The 23,959-nt window shown below is 32.9% G+C and overlaps 2 protein-coding genes, 1 long non-coding RNA gene and 1 pseudogene across 8 annotated transcripts; 1 reads left to right on the plus strand and 3 right to left on the minus strand.

Moving 5' to 3' along the window:
- Positions 1–2,589: 2,589 nt before the first annotated feature.
- On the minus strand, positions 2,590–6,176 carry NR1 (nitrate reductase [NADH]-like). Of its 2 annotated transcripts, NM_001280565.1 has the most exons (4): positions 5,117–6,104; positions 4,865–5,005; positions 3,265–4,767; positions 2,901–3,139 (listed from the first exon to the last, which is right to left on the minus strand). In NM_001280565.1, the coding sequence occupies exons 1-4, from the start codon at positions 6,102–6,104 to the stop codon at positions 2,901–2,903; spliced, it is 2,871 nt and encodes a 956-aa protein (NP_001267494.1). The 2 variants fall into 2 exon arrangements, with proteins under 2 accessions (XP_011652901.1, NP_001267494.1); XM_011654599.2 differs by having other exon boundaries at positions 2,590–4,767; positions 5,117–6,176.
- A 1,026-nt stretch (positions 6,177–7,202) lies between these two features.
- Positions 7,203–8,041, plus strand: LOC116403512. Its single transcript, XR_004216286.1, has 2 exons — positions 7,203–7,283; positions 7,688–8,041. It is a non-coding gene; the product is annotated as an uncharacterized LOC116403512 (long non-coding RNA).
- A 4,685-nt stretch (positions 8,042–12,726) lies between these two features.
- On the minus strand, positions 12,727–13,748 carry LOC101213593 (annotated as a pseudogene).
- Positions 13,749–17,550: 3,802 nt separating this feature from the next.
- LOC101213356 lies at positions 17,551–23,699 on the minus strand. 5 transcript variants are annotated; one of them, XR_969287.2, is made up of 7 exons: positions 23,341–23,698; positions 22,358–23,138; positions 21,435–22,189; positions 21,273–21,362; positions 18,820–19,590; positions 17,958–18,110; positions 17,551–17,695 (listed from the first exon to the last, which is right to left on the minus strand). XR_969287.2 is itself a non-coding variant. In XM_031884436.1 (7 exons), exons 3-7 carry the CDS (start codon positions 22,461–22,463, stop codon positions 18,042–18,044), a joined length of 1,791 nt encoding a protein of 596 aa, XP_031740296.1. In that variant the 5' UTR covers positions 22,464–22,762; positions 22,829–23,138; positions 23,341–23,698; the 3' UTR covers positions 17,551–18,041. The 5 variants fall into 5 exon arrangements, 4 of the variants coding, with proteins under 4 accessions (XP_031740296.1, XP_011653820.1, XP_031740297.1 ...); XM_031884436.1 differs by having other exon boundaries at positions 17,551–18,110; positions 22,358–22,762; positions 22,829–23,138; XM_011655518.2 differs by having other exon boundaries at positions 17,551–18,110; positions 21,435–21,787; positions 21,872–22,189.
- Between the last annotated feature and the right edge of the window lie 260 nt (positions 23,700–23,959).

A 23,959-nucleotide genomic window follows, 5' to 3' on the forward strand; every position in this document is an offset into this window, starting at 1 on the left:
GGTATTTCCATTTTTCCAAATTAAATTTGAGTTTGGTCACCATGATGCTCCCCCTCCACAAGGGTTTTTGAGCTTGATTGTGACCTCACTCCAGACAAAGTTGCAATCAGTTTGTTCACATTCTCGGTTAGTTTTGATGTGTTCACAAACCCATTAGTTGCCCCTTCTTATTTTCGTACATTGTCCAAGTTTGTGAATTATTAATTTGTATTGTCCAAGTTGAGGGGATATTAGAAATAACAAAAGTTAGATATTTTGTTAATCTAGCATTGATATATGACTATTAAAGATGTATAAATATCCATGAAGGGAATTTAATAAAGTAAGCTCAATCATCTCCAAAAACTCAGTTTCTAATATATAATTTTGGATGAGCAATAATCAGGAAAGAAAAAGTCTTCCACCATTATTTTTATCTTCCTACAAAACCCCTCGGACCAGGGGAACTTTGAATTTAGAATTACTTAATTATACACTAATAATAATAATTTGATTATTCAGGAAAAAAAATATATGTACACGATGTCAGCAGCAAGATATTATAGTTTAATTTTTTAATTAACATATTCATAAAGCAACACTTTAAAATTTTAAAAACCTCAAGTCAAGGGTTAGAGAGAGATATGCTTTTCCAATTTCAAATAGTTTTATGGTTATTGTTGCAATGTAATTAACAATCGTCCCTTGTTTAATAAATTTTTCTTTTTGCTTTCCCACTATTTATTTATTTGTTTTTCCATAAATAAAAACAATTGCCTCTTGCTTTCCTACTTGATGTGTCGTTTTCCAAATTAGTTCTCCAATTTGAAATTCACTCTAAAAATATTATGTCTTAGCTGTTGATTAAGCAAAAATTATATGACTTATATGACTTTTTTTTTCTTATAAAATAATTGGTTTGTTTTATACGAAATAATAGTGTTTAGTAAACTTTATAAATATTTAAATATATGGAAGAGAATTGTCTCTATGTCTATTTTGGCCATGACAATTTGTACGGTATACTCCGTTCAATAATTATTATTCATGAAAATTAAATAATTAGTTAAATAATTCTATTTTTTTAAGTTCAAGAGGGTCAAAGTCAATTAAATTAAGTTCTAAATTCCAATACCATATGCGACTCTTACATTGTAGAAAATTATTTACTTTTTAATACAAATCAAATATGGACAGCTTAGGTGAGGAGATAGTGTTGAAACAAAAATTTAAGATCATCATATAACTATACAATTTTTTTCTTAGGTTGTATTTCTTTTTTCTAAAAAATCTTGGTTGGTATTTCAAATTTCCTATTTCATTCAAGTTGGAAAAACCAAGAGAAAATACACAAGTAAGTTATGTTACATAAATATAATTGTTACAAACTAAAATTTATTAATAGTTTCACACGCATTATTTACAACATTAAATAATTGAAAAAAAATTAAAAAAATTAAATATAAATTAGCATATAAGATGAAACTTATTCATTACAAACACAAGCTATGTTATTTTCAATACCCATTGTGATTAATTTGAAGGGAAATGGTTAAAGTGAACATATGTCACAGCAGAAACTAAAAGGAAGAAAACCCCAAAAGAACTATTGTCATAAACAATTAGGGTATGTTTGGAGAAGGGTTGGATTATGAAAATGTTAGGGTTATGATAAAACTAGTTTTATGATGAGAGGTATTTGAGGGAAGAGTTATGTAGATAGGTTTATGTTACTCTTATGATAAGATGTGTTTAGGAAAATGGTTATGTAGTTGGTATTATGATAGTGTTATGACAAAATGTATTTGGGTATAGATTATGATAGTAATGTTATAATATATTTGTTTTCTAAAATATATAACGTAGATCCAAATAAACAAATTTCATAAATTTATTTTATTAAATTATCTCATACTTTTCTTAAAATCATTTGGTCTTAATTTTCTTAATTAGGACGTAAATTTGGTCATTCCGTAGACGTTTTCGACTAGTCATTCACATATTCCATTTCCTTACTTTTTAGGCTGTAATAGCTTATGTTAATTGTTATTTATTATTTTAATATCAAATTAAATTGTACGTAATAATAAAAACATATTATTTAGTTTTTAAAAACTAACTAAATTCATTATTATTGTTAAATGAAAAATTAAGAAAAAAAAGTTCAAAAGCAGATTAACAAAAAAGAAATCAAAACAAGATGTATTCATTAATTACAACAAATAAAACCTGGGTGCATCTTGTTTAGTTCAAAATCAAAATTTGAAATCAAATCATTTCAAGATGGAGATCATCCCAAATCTAGTAGGGTAAAATATTATAAAAAGAGAAATGAAACCTTTGGCATATTTGACATGATCCTTAATAGTAATGATACAATTTATGGAGGACATGAAACAATAGTGGAACATCTCCCTAAATAAAGAAAACAAATCTCCTTGTGCAACAAAAAAGAAACTAAAACCTATTTCTGTCCAATATCACCATTATTATCTGAATTCCACAAAAGATATACAAGAAATTTAGGACTTCTTTAGGAGCTAGTCCAATTAACCATCATAATTTAATTATATTTCTCATAATTTAATTTCAACAAAAAAAAAGAAGAAATGGATCATAACCTAATTTCCATTTAAAAAATAGTATGTAATTTTAATTGTTTCAATCAGTACAATTACAAGTTATACAATCTTATAACATGTAAATCCACCTCAAATTCAAGAGAAATTCCAAATCTCCTTACATATTTTCAATTTCAGTGCATTACTCGTGATAAAACAACTTTCACCGCTTGATTCTTTAGCAAATTCACTACTTTTCCCCTTTCACCTTCAAATCCTTCAATGCAAGTATCTTCATCTGAGAGTGCAGGGCTGACCCACATCGTTAGATCCCCATTTGTGCGTCAAAATTTCTCCTACTCAATCTTCTAAGAACCCGAAACGACCTGTGAAGCTCATCAATGGCGGCTTCAAACACCTCCACACAGCTTGAACTGCCCTGTTTCTCCCCTTCATCCACTTGTTGTTCGTCAACCTCCCCAAACGATCTTGGTGTCGTGTTGCTTTGGCAGAGTGGGTTAGCCATGGGAGAAGAAAGGAGACAGGGTTACGGAAAGGAGTATGGAGACGACTACGACGGGGATGCGTTGAAGAAGAAACTGTGGGGGTGGTGTTATGTGGTAAGAGGGGAATTATGGAATAACATGAGGCCCAAACAGCCCATCACAGTTTGGCTAAAACACCAACAACGAGTTAGTAGTGTCGTAATTCATCTTCTCCAAACTGGGTTTCACAGCAAACTTAATCATTGGCGGTGGTCCACAAGCCAACGCCATTGTTTCCGGCGAAGCTTCTGGAAGATGCTCCCTCATAATGCTCTCCCTCACCACTCCCACACTATATTCCCACCCTTCCCTTACACTCTCATTCACAACGTACCACACTTTAAACCTCTTATCCCTTTTACTCCATTCATCCAACTCATCCTTCAACAGAATATCATTTTCCGTTCTGTTCGCATACACCAAAAACATCTCTGTTTCATCCTCAGGATCCTTCAGCACCGCCTGCGCCACTTGATATATCGGCGTTATTCCCGTTCCGCCGGCCAACATTGCTAGCTTCTTTGCCTTCTTTACTCTACCGTCCACCACGAAATTTCCGTTTCCGGTGTATTCGATGTGGCCTAACGGACCTTTGATTTCTAGTTCGGAACCAAGTGGGAGAGACTCCAAATGCTGAGACATGAGTCCGCCGTTTGGAAATTTTGGGTTCACGTTTTTGAAATAGATTTTGACCACTAAGTCGAAATAGCCGACTTGATTGATGCAGGTGGTTGGTGTGTAGGCCCTCATACAGAGCTTACCGTCTATATTTGCACATAGGAATATGTGTTTCCCTACAGGTAATCCCAGGATTTGATCGTCTAAAGGCAAGCCGATTCTGAACCGTCTGACGTCGTGTGAGATTGACGTTTTGGAAACTAATTTGCAGCGAATTTTTTCACGCGGGATTAAAGCCACGCGCCTCGTTTCTGTTATTGGAGCCAAGTGAGGATTAGAACTAAAAGAATCCCCATGGATGGAGTTGTTAGGCGATGAATCCGATATGTAGCCGGTGGTGATCAACTCGCCGATTCTGTATTCCTCTAGCATTTTTTTGGCTTTGTCCGAGTGAATGGCGTCGAATTCCTCCGTACAATCGGTACCGGCATTGATGAGAATGCTGTCCATACCCCCAGGGTGGTCTTTGAGGAAACGGGTGCAGTCGTAAACATGGCCGTGTACGACGATCCAGGCGGATTGGTCTGAGTTGTGCTTTTGAACGTCAGAGATGGAGTAAGTCTTTGAGGTTGTGTTGATGAAGGGAGACGAAATACTCTTCTTCATGGTTTGATTGGATTCGGTGGATATTTCGAGATGTCTTTCTTTACCCATCCATCCGCCGGATTGGTTGCCGGGTACAGTTGGGTGTTCAAAAACGATTCCGATCTCTCCTTTATGCGGTTTACACATGTTGGTTTTCACTTGAAACCAACAATTGTTCATCATTCCCATGAGATTCCAAATGAGCTTTTCAGGTTGAGTGTTGAAAGTTTCATCCCAAGCGCGTACTGCAATTTCTTTAGCAGCAAGTAAGTCAAGAACTTCAACTTCCAGTGACCAAAAACACCAACACCAATATTTGCCGTATTTTGTAGCTTTCTCAGGACAGTCCAAATCGCAAACATGCCACGACTCACCACCATCTAAAGTCACCTCCACCCGTGTCACTTTCTTTCCTCCTCCTAATTAATTATTCATAAAGTTACTTATTCAATTCCCCTCGTTAATAAAATACTCACCTACCTCAATATATATCACCAAAATAAATGACTTACTCACCAGAATATGCATATCCCCTCAACGTGTATGGCCGTTGTGTCGTCCATGAATTTATCGGCAAGATTTCCTCATGACATGGGGTCGTTATCACCGAGTTTATGTTCAACTCAGTAATAATACACTCCGGCTTATACCACCAAGCTACAAGTTAATCCACAATACATTATTAATTAGATTATGATCTTATTGGGTTGAAATTAAAATGGGTTGTTTTGTATTAGATTTATGGGGATTTATTTTAATTATTTATACCTTCTGCGTTTGCTAATTCTTCATCGACATGGGAAGGGAGGACTTTGTTGTCTCTATAATGGTAATAGCTATCGGATTCTTGTGTTGTTACGATAATGCGTTTTACCCATTTCACCATCCTTCCACCGATGAAACCGGGGATGATAACCCGCACCGGAAAACCATGGTCCGGTGACAGTACGTCCCCGTTTTGCATATAGGCTAAAATTATATCTCTAGCTGGGTCCATGGCTATTTCCTTTCTGATACTAGTACCGTACTTGGACCCACCGCCGCCGGGCAGACATTCAGCTCCTTCAAAGCAGACATTGAGTGCTCCTTTTTTACGACTGAAGATACCACACCGTTTCAGAACGTCTCGTAGTGGAACCCCTCGCCAGACCGAGGTGGAAGTCCCGCCTGCACCCCAGTTAAAGCCAATGGTTTTTTTAACCATATTGTGCTCCCTACGGCGGTTTCCGGCGCAGACGAGTGTGACAGGAAACTCACGGCTGCTGAAATCGCTTACGAGTTGATTCATAGTGAACCGGGTTGGTTTTTTTACTAAACCGCAAACCTCAACGGTCCAATCCTCCCACTTAGCCTTGGGTACCGGACCGTGGTTACGAACGTAATGGAGAGGGACGGGAGTGATGAACCCATGGTGCATCAAACGAGATAACGGCGGCTCGGAATTGAAGGGATGTTTACCGGTAAGACGAACCAATGATTCATTTCGGTGGATCCAACAATCAGCCGTTCCGAAATCTCTGGGGTCCAAAATGGAGGGTTCCAATTCTTGAATCCCTTTACGAATCAAATGGGTAAAATCAGAGTCATTGTCGTTGTCATCGTCACTAGAGAAATCTTCATTGTCGTCGTGGTTGTTGATTAGGAGATGATTGGTGGGAATGGAAGGGAAATTGCAACAACGAAGTGATGAGTCGGAGCGGAGGTTAGAGAAAGAATCCAAATGAGAGAATTGGGGATTGTTGATTGAGGTAGCCATGGGAAGAGATGGAAGGATTTGTGGCCTCCAGTTTAATGTAAGAAACAGAAGTGTAAGGTTTCTGAGCAAGACAAATTGAGGGAGAGAAGCTTTATATACGAAACTGACTTGGAAAGGACAAAACATAAATTAATTTTTTATTTTATAGAAGGCCAAAAAGAAGTTGCCCATTAGGACTTCTAAAACAATTTATTCTTATTATTTTATATTCACCTTAATTTGTTGAGAGGGAGGGAGGGAGGGAGGGAGGGAGTCGGTTAGTGTGAGAGATAGATATGGGTTGATAGAGGCATAGAGCACATATTTAAGCCGGTGGCTTCTGGGGTTTTATCCTCCTTTCTGAAGTTTCATTTTATTACGTACTGCATTTGTACACACTTTCCTTCCATATCCAAAAGCCTTAATATTCTATCTTATAGTGTTACACAATAAGTTTCTACTTTCACTCCATCACTCATTTATATATATATTGAAGGTGTTTGAAAGGCTCAAATGCATTTAGAAAATTTGAGAGATATTAGAATATATTTGGAGCATCAAGAGCAAAAGCATAAAGGTAATCTTAAAACATCAAAATAGTAGAAATGAGAGTTGGATTGGAAACTCAGTAATATTATGTGAAATTTCTATTGGCTAGCTATTTGTTTCCCTTTTTTGCTATTTAATTACTATTTACTTTTTGGAGTAAAATATGTTTATATTAGAAAAAGTGAGTGAAAAAGAAGTGGCCAACGAAGGCTTTGAATAGTCAAATTAGAAAAAGAGAGAAAAAAAAAAAAACAAGGAAAGGGAAGAAGGTGAGTTCAAATATAGTAGGCAAGGAAAAGAAATGGAAAGAGGCATGTGTAAGTAATGATCATAAATACAGAGGAAAACGAAATAATCTAGAAAGGGGGAGGAGGGGCAATGGGCATAGATAGCCTCTAACCGGGGGCGGGGCTATTGGGAAGAAGGAAGCCAAAGATCAAAGGGATAAAAATGACCCTTGGAGAAACTTAAGGTCAAGTTTCAATTTCAAATTCAATTCAATTCTTCTTTCCTTTGTATTATATATATATTTCCCTATCTAAATTAGAATTTATAATTGTTTGTAAGTAATCCAAATACCATGGACCAAGGGTGAAGCAGAAACATAATATAACAAAAAGGGCTCTGGATTCGGTGGGGCATGATATTATGGTGAGGCCCTCTGTTCATTGCTGCTTTCAAGACGCATGCATTGCCATTTCGTATAAATTACTTTTCATATATTATTTGATTTTACCAAATACATTATAAACATTTACCACGTTTGACCATTACATTTTTGCTCCACTACAGATACTTCACGTCCTTTCTCCTTTTACTGTTTGCCTTTCCATTCTCTCTCCCTTCAAGTCTTTTCTTTCTTTTCTTCAATTTCGAGCAAGTATCATTTAAATGTTGGTTTTCTGTTTATTTTCATCTTGTTTTATCTTTTATTATTCTTGTGAACCGCACGACAATTCCATAATTGTTTGCATATTAAACAAAGTCATGAAACGTTTTAGAGAAATCAAGATCTGTGACTCAACCATACAACTAACTAGTTTCTTATTTTGTAGATTTATCTTTTCGATATATAGCTTCATTAAAGTGAAACAACAATTTGAAGATATTTTGATTCTGCCACAATGGCAGATTCAATCTAGAGTGATATAATGACTTCATATCTCAACTAATCATTTCGCTTCAAAGGAGCTCAATTCAAGCGTTATTAGAAGCAGAACATGTTGTGTTCTTCCTAACCATATGAAGAAGTTGGTTGACGTTGTCACATGCACTATCGAAAAACCAATGATTCCAAAAGAAAAACCAATTGAGGAGGAGATTTGAAATCTCAACGCATGGACAGAGTCAAATTTCATATATAAGAATTTAATTATGAATGAACTTACTGACGAATTATATGACTACTACAATACTATGTCCAACTACAAAGGAAGTTTGGGATGCATATTACACAAGAAGAGTATGATACTAAAGAGATCAGATCTAACACTACAAGTAATTTGTCATTTAGTGACACAAATAATTTTTGTCAGTAAATGATTAGATTTAGCAAGACAAAAAAAATTTGTCACAAAATATTATTATTAGCAACGTATTTTTAATTCGCGTCACTAAAAAAATTAGCAACAAAGAAAATAATGTTACTAAAAGTTAAATAGTTTTAGCAACAAAATATTTTTAGGTCTCTCGATTGGATTCTTAAGTCGGTGATGGATGTGGAACATCGGTTGTGTGAAAATACTTGTCGCAGGTGATGGATATGGAGAAATATTGCCTCTGTGATTATCAAGTAGAGACCAGGTCACTGAAAAAAATAAACGAAGAAGAACAAAAGAAAAATAAAGGAAGAAGACAATGAAGTTGCCGAAAAAAATAAAGGAAGAGGACGATTGGTTGTGAGAATATTGAAGTGTGCTAAGGGATATTTCTGAAATAATACAAAGTAATATATGTCCTCCATTTTTTTTTTCCGTAAATAATTTATATTTTCTTATACAGATGTAAATTACCCTATTAATATTATTCATATTTTAAGAAAACAACTGTGGAAATGTATTTTCTTAAAAGCAAATTTCAAAATAAGGGAATAAATTAAAAAGAAAACTTTTTAGTAAAAAATACCAATAAAATCTAGTCATAAGTTAAGGTGGGATTTTGTATAAATTATCCAAAATTTTTAAAACTCAGTAGTAGAAGTTCCTTCATATATATCTGCATTCATAATTCCTATAATGTCATTTTTTGTTTATTAATAATTAATTTCTCCTCGTGAGACTTGCTACTTTTCTACTATATTTGTATATGAACATTTATTATGTTACTTATGTAAATACATCCATATGAAACGGTATCAAAATACATCATTTCTTCTTATTTTCATAACATAATATTTATATTTAAGAAACAAGTGGAAAAGGATTGAAAGAAGAAAAGAAGAAAGTCGGCTACAAAAGCTATGCTTTGAATCCATCACACTCATTATAATTTCAAATAATAGTAATAAAACTAAGCAAAGGAAATTTAGTTGTCTCATGGGATTTGGTCTCCATTGGTTATTAAAAATTAGACCTCCAATTATAAGGTAGAATTTTTTAAATTGATATGCTCCAATATGATCATCATTGGTGCACCTTTTCTTCAATCCATTGCATTAATGTAAATTAAAGTGAATTAAGTATTCCCCACTAAAGAAGAGGCCATATAATTAAAGCACATTTTATCATTTTTTTCAAGAAAAATAAAATCTTAACAATACATTAATTCAAAAAACAAAAACAAAAACTCTCCAAACATGCTGTCAATGGCAGTGGAGAAGGCTGCACCAAGGTCAGAAAAAAACGAACATCTAAACTAAAGTATAAAGTAATAATAAACACGTACAATTATTTAAGATACTTAGCCCATAAAGAAGCTGATTGTGGGAAATTAATGAGGAGTTATAGTAGAGATCTTACCTGGAAAGAAATATCACAGGCCATATTGGTTTTCTTTAATTTTCTCCTAATAATTAGTTATGGCTCTTTCAAAACTAATAATAAAGTGTATATAAACATTTCTCAACTAGGATATTAGCACTAATTAAACTTCCATCTGAGAATTTAGCAAAACACACGAACTTATGTTTTTGCATTTTAGCAAAACTACTCCTCTTCAAACACTTTAAACCCTTAATAGTATCTTGATTTACTTTATTTGCTTAGGAGCAAATGAATTTATTTTCTTGATGTGCAATCAGGATGATACATTTTCATATTCACAGTTCTTTGTAACAAACTATTTTCTAAACATTAAAAATAAAATCTCGATGGTGAGAAGTACTTGTTCTACTTGTGCAAATTAATCATAATTAATTAGAATTACAGTTCTGATTCTTCGTCACATGGATGTTGTGTCACGCTTTAAACTCATCATCTCAACAATGAATATATTTAAGAGTGTTGATTTTCTATAAAATGAATCTCTGTTTCATTGATAATTTAGTAGAGGTACAAACCTAGATATAATCAAAGAGAAATACACTTAAGAAAATAATATCATAATAATATGTACGGAATAATATCACCTAAAAATAATCTAATTACGTTAATAAAGGAGAAGAAACATACCTTTCAAGAAGAGCTTACCAATGGAACAGAATGCGAACAAGATGGTATATTCTTGCTCATTCTTTTGCTGTTGATCTTCCGTTTTTTCTTTTTTGGCCATTCTTTTGTTGTTGATCTTCATTTTTTTTTCTTTTTTTCTGAACAACAGATGAAAAATTACAATGTAATTAATTAATGAACATCACATAAATGGTAAAAATCATTAATTAAGGTGCAACACTTTTCTAGTAAGGGTCTATCGTAGAAAATAGAAATTGGACTATACATGAATCATTTTTTATTCATGTGTGACTTTGATATAAATAATTTTGAAGATTTTGAGCAACCCACGTGGTTTTGAATCTTAAATCTTTTAAAACTTCATATCAAAAATCAAAATCCACACCTTTTTACCTTTAAGAAACACTCATATCTTCCATTTGTTCTATTTTGTCCTTTATTATCTTTTTTCTTTGATATAAAGGACTTCGGCTTGAGTTGGGTTGAGTTGAGTAAACTTAATTATCAAAATCTAACAAAAATATAATTACCACAATATTTATTGTAGTTTATTTATTAAATAAATATATGAATGATATAACTCAGTGTATCATTACAAAAAATATCAACAATATATTATTAAAGTATATTAGTATATTAGTAAAGTGAATCATTATTAGGTATATCAATCAAGTTTACAAGTGTATATTAGTAATGTATCAAGTGTATAAGTAAGATTTCAAGCATATCAAGTGTATCTGATCAATTGAGTGTATCGGCGAAGAATACTAAGTGTATCTACAGTACATCATGTGTATCAAGCATATCACGTGTATCAAACGTATGAAATTTGTTGAGTGTACCAAGCATAACAAGTTTATTAACAGGGCATCAAGTGTATTAAACTTATTAATGAAGCATTTAAGAGTATCAAGGCCGAAAGGGTATCAAGTGTAACAAAGAGTATTAGGTGTATTAAGATGTTTCGGTATATCAAAGGGTATTGAGTATATCAAATAATATTAAAATGGTTCATCAAGTGTATCAAGGTTCAAAAGTTATGATAAAAAAGTATCAAATGTATAAGTATATCAAAGAGTATCAAATGTATCAAGAAGTATCAGGTGTATCAGATGTATCAAGAGATATTAGGTGTATCAGGTATATTAGTAGCAAGGGCATTTATGACATTTTACATCTTGTATATGTGAGTTGAACTTTGATTTTACTATTTTTGCAAATAATAAATGTGTGTTATAGACTTAATTATTATGACTTGTTTTACTTTTCTTGCAGGTGGCCTTACGTTTTCTTCCTTTATTATTTTTAGTATTTATATGTTTAATATTTCTTAACTTAGTTTTTTCTTTATTTTATTATTATTTCACATATATGTTTATTGTCTGTTTTTATTTTCTTATTATTTTCTACGACGAGCTATTAGCTCAATGGTAGAGCGTGTCCCTAATAGTTGTGTCGTTGTGTCTGGACGGTAAGGGCTCTCAGCCACAAGATAGTTCAATGTTCTCATGAACCCTAACCGTGAGATGTGGATCATACATAGCACGGCGCACTTCTCCTATTTGAACTGAAGTTTGAAACCAAACTTCTCCTCGGGAGGATAGATGGGGTGATTTAGGTGATATCCAATGTAGATCCAACTTTCTATTCACCCGTAGGATCCGGTCTTATTATTTTTCTTCTCTTAATTTTTCATAATTATATGCTAATTTAATTTTAAAATTTAAATTTTCAATATTTAGATTAATTTAACATTTGATTTTCAAAAATTGGATCTAAATTTTAAATTTTCTTTTCAGTAGCTATATTTATTTTAGATTTATATGTCTAATTTAACTTTTAATTTTAAATAGTTCAACATTTATGTTGGATAATTTTTAAAAATAGTAAATTTTACAAAATATTTACAATTATAGCAAATTCTATCAGTGATAATTACAGAATGATAGGAGACTAACAGTGATCAAATTCAAAATTTTGCTATAGCTGATAAATATTTTAATTTATTTTTCTATTTTTAAAAATGTTCCTATATTATTTCCAGCTTTCAAATTTAAATTTTAAATATATTTATTTAATTTTTTTTAATTTTAAATTTTACAATTTGTTGTTTGCATATTATTTTAAATTTTAAGTTTATTGATTTTATATGATCAAAATTGGTTAGAATTTCACATTATATAACTTTTTTCATATTTTAATAAATTTTATATATTTTTTACTTTTTTACATAACTATCATCTCAGACAAAGCAATTATCATCGCTGTGCTCCATGATTCATAGTTGCTCGCTCGAAGTAGTGTTTGAGTAACAAGAACCATCGTCAGACTACAGGAATGATGAAGATGAAAAGGATTGAATTGAGCATCAATGAATGAAGATTCACAAGTAGTTTTTCTCAAGGCAAAAAGAGGGAAGAAATATAAGAACGGGAGAAAAAAAAATGCGCCAATACCATACTGCTGGTTGGAAATGACTTTTGAGCCTAAGCCCATGAGTAAAGTTTAAGGGAATTTTGATCCTCTGTCATCTCCATCACCATCGACTTCATGGTTTGATCCTCGTTTGAATCGTCAAATCTCGAATAATCAAAATCACCATCATCGTTATCTGCAAAATCTTGTTGAAGAACATTAAGTGCACAAAATGTTTTGTACTTCTTCTCTAGCAAAGAAATGGCACTTTTCTGCCTAATAATCGAACAAAAAGTTTTGTTCTCTTGGATTGAACAGATTATCAAAAATCCATCCCACTCCTTCTGCTTCACTTCAATACGTGGTTCCATTGGCTCAACAGATGAGTCCACCTTAGGAAGAGGACAAAAGTTGTTCTTCCCAACTTTGAGGAGGTGTGACACTCAGAGCTAGGGGTTGGGTGTTAACAGTTAAACGACAATGAATTTTGTCACCAGGTTGACCTGAATCGCCCCATCTATGGAACATTATAATGGCGCTTGGAAAAGAAGGTTGATGATTTAGCAATTTGAATGTTAGAGGAGATGATATCTGATAAGGAATATTTGCTACACATATATCCAAATAAGGAAGCTCAGTCTTGTACATCTCCTTGAATAAACTGAGCACATCAAGTTGAAGAACTAGTCAATTATTATTCAAGTTCAACAAACTCAAATTCATAATTAAACAAGCACAACCACACATCTGATGAGAAATAACCAATTAATGAATCTGCCTTAATTAAAGCGAGAAGAGTAAGATGTTCTTAAACTGCCTCTACAACTCAAGAACCGTCTGAAGATCGATTCGGACAGCAATAACCATCTTGCCACATTCTAAAAGCTTTTTTGTGAGATTACCAGTACCGAGACCGATCTCGAGCATCACATCGGTGCTCTTAGTTCCAGACATTTGAAATGTAGTCAACAAGCAAGGGATTCTTGAGAATATGCTCGCCTTTGGATTTATGGAATGAAATCCCTCCTTGAAATGGTGTTGCATTCTTCGCCCCTGCATTTGCCTTCTCCTTTTCCATTTTGCCTCCTGCCATTGTTGTTGAAACATAGATCTTAAACTTGTAAAGATTTAGTCTCCATACTAGAAGATCAACTCATTTATTTAATATAATTTGACACTATTTTCGTAAAACTGATCATCACGAACTTAATGTCATAAATAATCTATGGTTAGGGTAGACATTCAAAAGTAAAGATAAAAATCCTTGAAAACTATCATCAAAATCCTTTACTTGCTGCTGAACAGCAGCTCACGATCCTCCTAAACTAAATTAAAAATACCAAATGTCATACTCAATCGATATTCAAGAAAAACCCATAGGAATCCAATAGCAATTGTATTATGGGATTAACTGAACATTCGACTCAACTGACAATAATTTAATGTTTGTTGGGGCCATTCAAATAGTAAATGACGTCAAAGTACTCTTATATTGACGGGATGGAATTAATTAATACCTTCCAAACCAGAACTGCTACTTGAAACATATCATCCCCAGTTAATTTTGTTTTGAAGATCTTATTGATTACTAATAACAAAATCATATATAAGGGATTTCACGTTGGAGAAGTAACCTCATAATCAACTCATACTCATAATTTATCTCATTAATTCTATAATTTTTTTCTAAAAACTCCTCAAATTTATATTAGCGTCCACATTTAACCCTTTCATTTGACCTGTGGCGTATTCTTTTTCAATTTCTTTCCATTCTCCACCAAAACAAACAAATACACGAGACATTCTGCAAATACGTAAAAAAAAATTAAAAAGACAACCAGAATTTCGAGGTGAAATCATTAAAACTCAGTCGAGATTTGAAACCCTATACTAATCTCAGGGCAAATATAAAACAACACGACTGAGATCCTTAAATAAGAACCGATCGAGATTATGTACGAAAATACCTAAAAGAAATTATTGCTAGCCTAATCATTAGGTAAATGTCAATAAAAACATAATTTGTAAACAATAGTAAGTCATATTCACCTTATATTCTTTGATGGCTTTGAAAGATATGAATGTAGGAGGAAGAAAATGAGAGAGTCGAAACAATTGTAAAGCATTTCTTGAAAGTTGATAGAGAAACTTCCGAGCAAGTCATTCCATTTTTTAATATAATAATAATATTTTCAGTTATGAGGGTATTTTCGTCACAATCGAAAAATTAGTTCCATGATGCATTTTACTATATGTTCACAAAAATTTAGGTCAAATCTCCGATACACGAAATTACATTATATCTTACGGTCGATTCCAACCTTGATTGTCTGAGAAAAACAAAAATGTAAGTTTTTAAAATGTGCTACTTTCGATTTTTGTCATTTTAGTTCAAATAATCCTTTTCCAAACACGATTTCATAAATGTTTAGAAATTTGAACATTTTAAAATTTTAGTGAAATTTCCAATTTATTGTGTCAATTTAAATTTCAAGTAACTTATCAAATGTCTTCTTTTTCAGGTTTAGTTTGAAAAAATTGTGCAAAACCTCTAAATTATTACAGATGGATATAATTTCAATCACATAGGGACGCTTCTTCAAATGTCGATTTAATAAAATGATTCATTCATAAATGTTTTAGATTTTATAATTGGTTAATCATACAAATATCTTTCAACTTTATAGTTTCAATCAAAAAAAAATACTCTTAAATTTTCAAAAATATTTTAAGCTTTAAAAAAATATTCAAAAGTACACTTGAATTTAGTTTTAGATGAAAATCATAAAACTTTCTAATATCTGCCTAAACTATGGAAATGTTTCATAAGTATAATTAAAATCATTCAAAAGTACTGTTGTTAATCCAAATTTTACACTAATTTTCTCATCAACCAAAATGTGTAAGTTAAAACATAACATTTGACGAGATCTCAAAAAATTCTAAAATAAAATTTTCTCCTTAAAACACACTAAAACAATAACTAATCAAATAAATAAATATATCACACTTTAGTATAGCACAAATTACTTCAACCCTATTTTTCTTCTATTTTCCTCCCTTCTTTTCTTCTATACAAATAAATAAATAAATTTTCACATTTAGTAAAGGTATATTGGCTCTAAAGAGAATAAAGAAAATAATTAAAACACCAAATAATTATAGGATTTAAATATTTTAATGAAGTTGTACATTAATAATTTAGTTTGTGTTTAATAGCCATATAATTTTTTTATTTGATTAATCAATGTTTTAGTAAGGAGAAATTTTAGTTTAGAAATGGGTGATATTTAATGGAATTTTATGTTTTAAATAAAAGTTTAGAATATCAACGTGGAACGTGGATAGATATATTAAAGCATTAATTTTACATAAACTTTGATAAAAATATCAATCCAATTTTGAAAATTTTGAAAATTTTCTATGGATATGTTTCGATGGATACTTTTTAAAAAGTTACAAAATCAAAATTTTGAAAAAATTAAATTAAATTACTAAATGAATTATGTAACATGTCTATTATTTATATTAATATTATTTTGGTATTTACTTTTTGTGATTAAGTGATTTGTCTATTATTTATATTAATATTATTTTGATATTTATTCGTTGTGATTCAATGATTTTTCTACGATGTGATGGAGATGTTGATTCACCTCTCATATCGGTATCAAATCCATGAAAATGTAAAAATATCAATAGAAATATTGACATGATGAAAATTTGATATTATAGTTTCAACTTAAAATTTTTTATTTTATTTTGGGTGTAAATATTTGATTAATGAAAGTATATTTTAACTTATTTTTATATTTATGTTTTTACATGACAAAGTTAATGAACATTTATTTTTTATAATTTAGGCTTTCATAATTAACTAGTCAAGAAAGGTGCAATGCACATAAAATGTTGTAGTTTTGATTAGTTTTTTGAAATGGTAATTATTTTAGCATATAATAAATAATATTATATATATTTATTGTAAAATCAGACAAAATAATGCATTAATTACTCATTTTGTTGAATTAAATCATTTTTTTTCTCTCTCAACTTTGGATCTTATAATATTATTCTTTAAGAATGTAAATGCACATGCATGTTGGAAGAATTGATGGAGCATTTGATGTGTGTTTTGTGAACCACGGAGTGGGGAGCGTAAACACCTCCGGATGGAGCGTGCATCCTCTACAACATTCAACTGCGTAGTGGGGTTCTCGCAACTTCGCTTCCTCGACTTCAAAGGGCAACCCCCAAAACAACTCATTCAGGTGGGGAGGGTATCACATCGAGTCTAACCAAAGCAGTGTACTAACATTCAACTATTTTCTTTTTTTCTTATTTTCAAAAATAGACTCTTACACCATATAATATTTTATAATATTTTGTTTATTTGCATAAGCATATATCTATTTTCTCTCTTTCTTTTTTTATCTAATATTTCCAAAAGCTATATACATGGATATATGTATATAGGTTTCAAAATGCGTAATTTAATGTTTACATTATAGCTAAACTATATACAAGAGATATGATTTTACAATAATAATAATTTTTTTAAAAGGAAAAAAGCAACATACATTTGCATTACGTCTCAAGCACAATATATATTCAAGAACTTGGTAAATTTCTTAAACAATTAACTCTCAAGTGTAATTTCCCTATTTATTTAGGTCTCAGCTTTTATTTATCATTATTACTATATTAATCTTTTTAGGCCAATCAATGTTGAGGTTTTAGAGAAAAATGTCTCTATATTAATGTTTTTAGGCCAAGGACGAAGAAAAAGTAGGAATATAGAAGAGCGAAAATAGGAAAATGAAGAAAAGCCATGTAATAATAAGAATGCTTATTAAGAACAAAGTAATTTTAAACAAACAGAAAAGGAGAACCATGGATGAAGACTAACTGTTAAAATTAAAATTTTCTTTTCCCTATTTAAACTCATTAAAAGTAAATCAGGCCTTTTCAAGGATCAATCTGTAAAGAGTAACACAAAAGGGCCCAATACTGGAAATATGCAAATTGCAGTGCCATCTTCAGCTGCAATTCCAAACAAAAAAAAAAATAAAGTACATCACCTATCTGATCCCTTCCTAACTGTGTTCTTCAGACAAAAAAAAATTGAAAAGAAAGAAAAACAAAAAAATCAAGATGTAAACTTGTATGCAAGCAGAGACCCCTATTAACTTATTGCACTTCGTTAAACCAAACACTCACTCTCTGCTTCCTGCCCAACATTGTCAACTTTTTCTTTCTTTTACTCCCTAAAAGAAAATATTGTAAGAAACCCGAGACAACTTACCCCAAAAACAAGTTGATATTCTTTGGGATTGCCAAGTCAGATGAGTTTAAACTGACAAAGATCCCACATGAAAGATGATTATATTCAGACAGCACTGGAGGATTCTGGTAACTTACATCTAATCGGCTTCAAAGATGGCTTCAGGTTCATGTACTGCAACAAAATAATTGAGTGAATATCAAGTACTGGAAAAATGTTGAATAATCACAATTGAGTTCTTACATTTATCTTTACTGTAGCAATTCGCGCCTAATGTCAAATTTCATTGCACTACTACATATTGTTGATTCAATCATTAATATTCTCATGAACAAATATCAAAGCAGTATACCCTTGTCCCCTTCAGAATGAAAGGAGAAAAAGAAAAGGACGAGGCAATGATGTCTCATGCATAATTTGTAGGTCAAGGTTACAAACTAATGATTTATTTTCCATTTCGAGTATCACACTGATCAATACCTAAGGTGATTTATAAGTTATAAGTACCTTAACTAGTCGCTTCAAACAGCTAAATAGAAGCATATACAGTTACAATATTTTAACATTGAAATCGAAGATAATTAATTTCTTGAGCTATTGAACATAGGAATTCATGACATGACTTCCAGGGAATATAAGCTTATATCTTGTCCTGATGACGACTGATCACGCTTATGGTTATTCAGGCTTCCAAATCAAATAATATGGAAGAAGAGGCATAATTTAATTCAAGACCATGCGTATTGTTGACCAGAAAGCTCTCAACACAGTTAAGCATTAAAGAACAGGAAATCTATAAATAAATAAAAAAAATCAAACAATGATAAACAAGTAATGCAGAATGCAAAAATATTAATGAACAGATGGGAAGCAAGCACCAAACCTGCTGATAAAAAGCATTAATCTCCTCCTCCGTTAGTCCTTCATCCTCTCCTGAATTTTCTTCCCATCCAAGAGAACGAAGAAATGCAGCCTCTTCCTCGTCTGTACATAATGCTTTGTTAGGGCTCAAACTCTTATTCACAACCTCAGAAAACCTCTGAACCTCTTCAGAGGTATCGCCATTGCTAGCTACCTCATCATCAGTAACAGCAGAAGGATGCACTGCAGCACTAACCACTTCCCCATTCGCTATACCAGATTTTTCCTTGATAGGAGATGTACAGATACCCGAATCTTGTAAACAAGTAGAACCATTCACCAAAGTCTTTTTTTTTATGAGATTGAAGAAATCACTCCTGCTTTGTGATTGAGCAGAAGGGGGTCTCCTTTCCAAAGTGGATCCTGATTTCAGATCCAATGCAGCTACCTTTCGCTCCAGAGAGGAGGAAGGAGTCAGGTTGTTTTGGTTCCTTGAAGTGTTAGATGTTGCTGAAGAGGCAACAGAAGAAGGCTGGGAATTTGCAGTTCTACTGTTAACGTTATTAATAGGATTTGAGCCATCCTTTAACACGCCATTCTCCCATACCGGTTTGAGAACCAGAAATTTTCCATGAGTGGTCTTTGGAGAATCGGACTTGACTTGTCCACCTCGAAGAGGCTGACTATTATGTTGCATCATAGAGAGCTGTTGTTGACCGCCCTTGCCAGGCACATTCATTTCAGCAGTTCTGGATGCTCCTTTGGACTTAGATTTTTCAAAAGTACTAAGAACCTGAGAAGAAAATGAGACATCAAATTTGAGATAATGTATAGTACATTTGCAGTCAACACATTCAATTATTCGTTACAATTGTCTTCATGTACAAGGTTGCAGAGAACATTATTTCACCAGAAAATATTTTCCGTATGGAATAAAAAAAAAATCACCACTAAAAGTTTCCAATAAATACCTTTTCCTCTAAGATTCAATTGTTTTCGCTTGCCATCATTAGCATTTATATTTTGATAAGAAACAAGAGTTTGTATTAATCACAAAGAAAACAGCCTAAGGGCAGAGTGGAAGAAGCCCCTCCCCTCAAAGAACAATAGCACCAAGGCAGGCCACCCAATTATGGAGGATTTGAGCAAGACAGTAATTACAAAAACAATAACCATGAAAGATTCTCTGCAACCAAAATGTTTAAACGTCAACCGTTCCCCCTTCAAGTCTTGAAAAAAAAAAGCCACACAGAATTTGAAACAAAAATTATCAGATTATACAAAACAGTGCAATCAGCATTGCCCAAAATGGGATTGAGTCGACAGACACAAAAATAATAGAACATGGTGAAGGTTGGCTTGGTAATCAAAGGAGAATAGGATCAACAAACGAGCACCAGGGAAACCATTCATTTGTAGGGTATGGTAGGATCCTCTGGACCTTAGGTCCCTATCTAGCTGCTGTACTGGCCAATGGGTTGCAGTGGAACAGGAAGTTAGAACAAGGGAGTCTGTTTAGTGCGATTATGGCTAAATTCCATTGATCTGTTTTACAAGAGATTTGCATTTAAGAAATAGAAAAAATTCTAGACCCCTACAAAGAACCTTCATATCTTTGAGAAAATGTTTCTTATGTGGCTTCATTATGGAGCTCCAATTCTGAAAAATATACAATACTTGGTCCCATATATAAATATCTTTTGCAGTAGCTTACATGTGAGTAAACTGTTCACTCAGCTTAGGCTATGAATCTACAATTGTTGTGCTGAACTTGGAGACAACAAATTTAATTATTGTTTTTAAAAAGAAATGTTCATATAAGAAGTGCCACACGGTCACAATTAGAGATCTTCCACATTCAGCTATAAAATAAAACCATAAATGATTGTGCTCAAAAACGAGAATGAACTAGTTTCATTCACTTTATTACTGAAATTTCCCAATTCACAACACTCACTAGAAGAACAACATCACACTGCAAGTTTGCAACCAACACATTCTCATGACCATGAATGTTCAATTATGTAAATGCAATGGTGAACAGATAAGAACAACTTGTCTCAAGGGACTATGCCATCAGAATATCCAAATTTGAACAACTTATTTGATAACACCATACCATCATGTTTTAGCTAACCACATTTTATCTATTTTTATTTTACCCATATTTTGTTTCCAAAACCTGTCTGGGCCCTGAGGTTAGCATGAGAAGAAGTATACATGCAAACAATTTGTTAAAAAGCTTCTGCCCATGGATTAACAACTTTTACATCACTAAAGCAAATTCTTCACCAATACAATTGGCCAGAAAATACGAAACAAAATTTTATTAGACACAGAAGACAAACATAATAATATAGAAAAAAATATAGATTTTGGTTGCCTGAACTATTTTAAACAAAAACTAAAAATAAAAGAATACGTGCAGATATCAAAAAATAAATAAATAAATGTCAATCGATGGACAATACTTACAGAAACTTTGGGCATTGATGGCGTTACTGGGATTAACTGCCTGGACTGCTTAATGGCCAATTCCTCAAGCCTCTGTGTCTTGACAGATAACTAAAAACAAAGAATTACATTATATCAACTGCATTAATGTTTCCTACAAATGGTTTAGAGGAAAGTGACTACCTCTGTTGACTGAGAAGTAACACGACCTCTTGTTGGTGCCTGTGTTAAAGCTTCAGCCATCTTACGTGGAGTTGTAGCATTTGGAGATCCCAATCCAGAATTGGCAGTCTGTTGAATAGATGATGGAGCAGCCGGACTGCCCGTGACTGTAGTTGGCACCTCAGCCAAAGCTGATGTCCATCCTTCCCTACCAATCAAAGTTGAACTTCCAATGGGCAAGCTCTGAACACATGTGGTCAAGCCAGGAGACGATACTCTTCCTACGTCTGGTCCTCCTTGCCTTTCTTCTGATCCAAGTGATGGAAAATCCTTGTCGAAAACAGCCTTATCAGTGATACCATTAATGGTACTTCCTAAATGAAAGCCATTACTGTTAGCCTTGTGATTATAGCCTCCACTTTTCAAGTCGACAGCAACTCTTTGAGGAAATAAATCACCTTGCTTCCTAGACACCATTGAATGAGAACGTCGCAGGGTTTCCTTCTCTGCTCTACTGGAAAATACATTTACCAGAGGACTAGAAAAGTCGTAACCCCAGGAGTCCCCATGATTTGACATATCTTTCTCCTTCTCCCGGTCTCTATCACGATGATTCCTATTAAAATTACTATAAGCATTCTTTCCAGAGCCATTACTAGAACTCCTCCTCGTGCTTGATGAAGATGACCAATCCAAGAAATCAAAATGAGGTTTATCTATATCACTAATGCTCTTTGATGTTCTACTCCTCGAGTAATGACCTTGAGAAGAAATATCTAGTAAACAATGAGTAATACCAAATTACTGAATGTAATAAAATAGCGATGGGCAGTAAGCACCACAAAGGAAGAAAAACAACTAAACCATATAATCCTTAAAATCAAAATAAGATAGTATTGAAAACGAATAGATTGGTCCCCAACATACAATAAATTATAAAATACCTGAGTGAGAAGAAGACGATGCAAATTGTTGAGCAATCCCACTCCCAGAAAGACTTCCAGAGCTTCTCAACCACTCTGGAACTAATGTAGGTTCACTTCTTTCCATAATGAGTATTAAACATGATCAAACATAACTGCATAACACTTCTTGCATCCTTTACCACATTCTTTGAATAAATATTAAGTCAAAACACCACCAGAAGTACTAGTCCTACCAAATGCCCACCAAAGAGCACGAAAGTTCTATTAAGGTTTATAAATGCATCAATGAAATAAAAGAGTCGGAGCCAATATTACAATTTTCTTTGAAAGATGGAAAGGAAAGATTTAACTTGACCTAAATAAAAGCTCGCAAACTCCACCCTTACGTTGCAGATTTATTCTCTACCGACAACAAAATCCACCCTGTAAATCACAATCACTGAGCATATCCATGCAAGACAAGGAAATCATTACTGAGCTCCAACTCACAATAATAATATTGCTTGAAACCTCCTTCACTATGACAATCGGCCTGGCCGCAGAAGAACGCAATGGCAATGATATAAAGACTATTTGAAAGAAAATGCAAGGGAAGGAAGAAGAGTAACTCTCTTTCCCTCATTCATCATCACCCAAATAACGGATTAGATGCAAGTGTGAATGACTCAGAAGCCCCACATATCAGCGTAAAATGGCGGTAGAGATTGGAATGAAGATTATTATCAACGTGGACAGATGAGAAGACTCGGAATTTCGTAGCAACACTTGAAACCCCGCAGAAAATTCAATGAGAAGACCCCTAAAGTGGAGTAAAACATCAGGAAAAAAATAACAACAACTAACAGAAGTGTAAATAATAAAACCCTAGAGCATGGTGCATAATATAAACTTGGATTCCAAAAGCAATAATCAAAAACAAAAAAATCTAAAAAACGAAATAAACCAAAGTAAATCCTAAAAAATAAGCAATATGAAAGGAAGGAAGAAGGAAGAATACTGACCTTGAGAGTAGCAATTGAAAATGGAAGGAAGGGAAGAGAAAAGGAGTCTGGGTGAGTGATGAAAGCAATGCGGGTGAGAAGAATGCAATAAGAATAAGGTTGGGAGTAGGAGAAGAATGAGAAATCGGGGGTGGGTAGAAGTTTAGGGGAAAATGGGGATTGAATTATGGTTTGATAGAGAATGGGAATTGAGTTTGTGATTATTGGTCCGCCATGCGAGAGACGACGAGAACGAAGAGGGAATTGGAAGATGAAGAAGAGAAGATTGATACTGGAAATTTTGTAACATGCGAAGAACGGCACTCTTCTTCACACGAGAAAATAATATCCTTTTTCCATTAAATATTAAAAACCGGATGGATACTCAAACCTTCCCTACCTTTTTTTTATTTATATATGCTCTCAATTTCCATTATTTTTCTTAATTCCCAATTAACACATCGTTTTTTTTTTTTTTAATTTTCTTTTTCTTTCTTTTTCAGAATTAAATTCTATATTACCTTCTTTTTCTTATTTTTAAATAAACAAAGTGTTGTTAACTCTTTACAAAATATTGCTTCAAACTTCATCACATAAATACCTACATACATGATCCATGATCACCCCTTTTTTAACAACA

Source organism: Cucumis sativus, chromosome 4 (assembly GCF_000004075.3).
Source record: "Cucumis sativus cultivar 9930 chromosome 4, Cucumber_9930_V3, whole genome shotgun sequence".
NCBI classification, from domain to species: Eukaryota; Viridiplantae; Streptophyta; class Magnoliopsida; order Cucurbitales; family Cucurbitaceae; genus Cucumis; species Cucumis sativus.

Coding starts and splice junctions, on each gene's coding strand:
- NR1 (NM_001280565.1), bottom strand. CDS start 6,104: ATGGCTACCTCAATCAACAATCCCCAATTCTCTCATTTGGATTCTTTC. Junction 5,006..5,116: donor AGAATTAGCAAACGCAGAAG/GTATAAATAATT, acceptor ATTAACTTGTAG/CTTGGTGGTATAAGCCGGAG. Junction 4,768..4,864: donor GAGGGGATATGCATATTCTG/GTGAGTAAGTCA, acceptor ATAATTAATTAG/GAGGAGGAAAGAAAGTGACA.
- LOC101213356 (XM_031884436.1), bottom strand. CDS start 22,463: ATGGAAAGAAGTGAACCTACATTAGTTCCAGAGTGGTTGAGAAGCTCT. Junction 21,363..21,434: donor TTACTTCTCAGTCAACAGAG/GTAGTCACTTTC, acceptor CTTTGTTTTTAG/TTATCTGTCAAGACACAGAG. Junction 19,591..21,272: donor CATCAATGCCCAAAGTTTCT/GTAAGTATTGTC, acceptor TTTTCTTCTCAG/GTTCTTAGTACTTTTGAAAA.